Source organism: Octopus bimaculoides, chromosome 16 (genome assembly GCF_001194135.2).
Source record: "Octopus bimaculoides isolate UCB-OBI-ISO-001 chromosome 16, ASM119413v2, whole genome shotgun sequence".
Classification (NCBI taxonomy): domain Eukaryota; kingdom Metazoa; phylum Mollusca; class Cephalopoda; order Octopoda; family Octopodidae; genus Octopus; species Octopus bimaculoides.
This window is the reverse complement of record NC_068996.1, coordinates 56,022,873-56,024,430: the sequence shown is the minus strand read 5'-3', so window position 1 is coordinate 56,024,430 and position 1,558 is coordinate 56,022,873. Positions and strand designations below refer to the sequence as shown.

Genomic DNA, 1,558 nt, shown 5'->3' with positions numbered 1-1,558 from the left:
GACGAATGTTAAATGATGATGATGATGATGATGATGATGATGATGATGATGATGAAGATGATGATGATGATGATGATGATGATGATGATGACGACGACGATGATGACGATGATGATGATGAAAAAGACAATGACGATGACAATGACAATGACGATGACAGCGACGACGATGATGACAACAACAACAACAATGACGACAACGACGACATTGTATAACAAAATTTTGGTTTTTGTATTCTTCATTATCATTAAGACTGAGAGGTTGAGAAGTTGTCCATGAACTTCTTGTTTGCTTTTAAGCAAGTCATAAATTGTCGCATAATTTTGTGCCATCCAGTCTGCAACTTTCTGCATTTGAAACTATTGACTGTTGATACTGATTCATAGACTTCGATTTTAAAAATCATTCCATAAGGCTTCCTCTGCAACAATGATACCACTTATTGTATTTTGATACTTTTGAAGTGAAACAGGAGATTTTAAATTACATACATTTTACTTTTTAGGAAGTGCCGAAAGACTATACCTATTTTTTTCAATTTCAAATGCAAATCTACATTGACCTGCACAAGTCTGTAACCAATCTGACGTTCTGCCTCTCTCATCGTTCATGCACTAAGCATGTCAATGTGATTGACTCACCTTCCCCCAAAATTGTGGGGCCTTTTGCCAAAATTTGAAATCAATACTTCTGTCCCTTGTCAAAATTATAATATCACTGTGTATATAAATATTAATTCTTATTTATTTCAGGCTGCAAACTGCTGGAGGTAATTCTTCTTGGAATTCCATAAATTGTCCGGAACAATCAGGAACAAAAGAATGGATTGGGATCTTGTACACTGCTGTCTGCTGAAATACTCTCCGTCAATCCGAAACAAAGTTTATCTCTTGAAGTAAACCACTGTTTGCCTTTTCTTTATATCACCTTTGCCTGAAGTTAATATAATAACTACATTTAATTTATGATGTAGGAAGGACACAAAATTTTTATAAACACAGAAAAAGAAAAAAAAACTGAACAAGAAAAAAACAAACCTCTCACTTCAATTCTCCCGTTTTATTTATGTGTGTGTGTGTGTGTGTGTGTGTGTGTGTGTGTGTGTGTGTGTGTATATATATAATTACATATATATATCTATAATCATTAATATATATATATATATATATATATATATAGCATATAACATATAGTTTATATTTGTTTAAAAGAAGAAAAGAAAATGGAGATTAGGAAGTTAACAAATATTTATTGTTAACAACAAATTGGTCATCTCTGCTTCTTACATCTGTTTCAATTAATACTCAATAATTTAATTATAAATCTGTACATTAAATTTACATTTATGTGACATGAGTATAATTACCATCAGATCAAAAAAAGATATACCTTGAGATGTTATATGCAGACCTACCAATTCATTTCAGCAGACGAAATATTACAGTTTAATCTGCTGAAATGAATTGATAGGTCTACATATAACATCCTAAGGTACATCGTTTTTTGCCTCTGATAAAACTATGCTTATGTCACATAAATGTAAATTTAATATACAGAT

At 31.5% G+C, this 1,558-nt stretch overlaps 1 protein-coding gene across 1 annotated transcript in view; it reads left to right on the top strand.

The window, feature by feature from the left end:
- Positions 1 to 1,079, top strand: part of LOC106868853 (serine/threonine-protein kinase DCLK2) — a 200,615-nt gene extending 199,536 nt beyond the window's left edge. Inside the window, exon 16 of the mRNA XM_014914296.2 lies at positions 753 to 1,079. Coding sequence (XP_014769782.1) covers positions 753 to 773 — 21 coding nt within the window. The 3' untranslated portion in view covers positions 774 to 1,079. The remainder of the gene's footprint in view (positions 1 to 752) is intronic.
- The last annotated feature ends 479 nt before the right edge of the window (positions 1,080 to 1,558 follow it).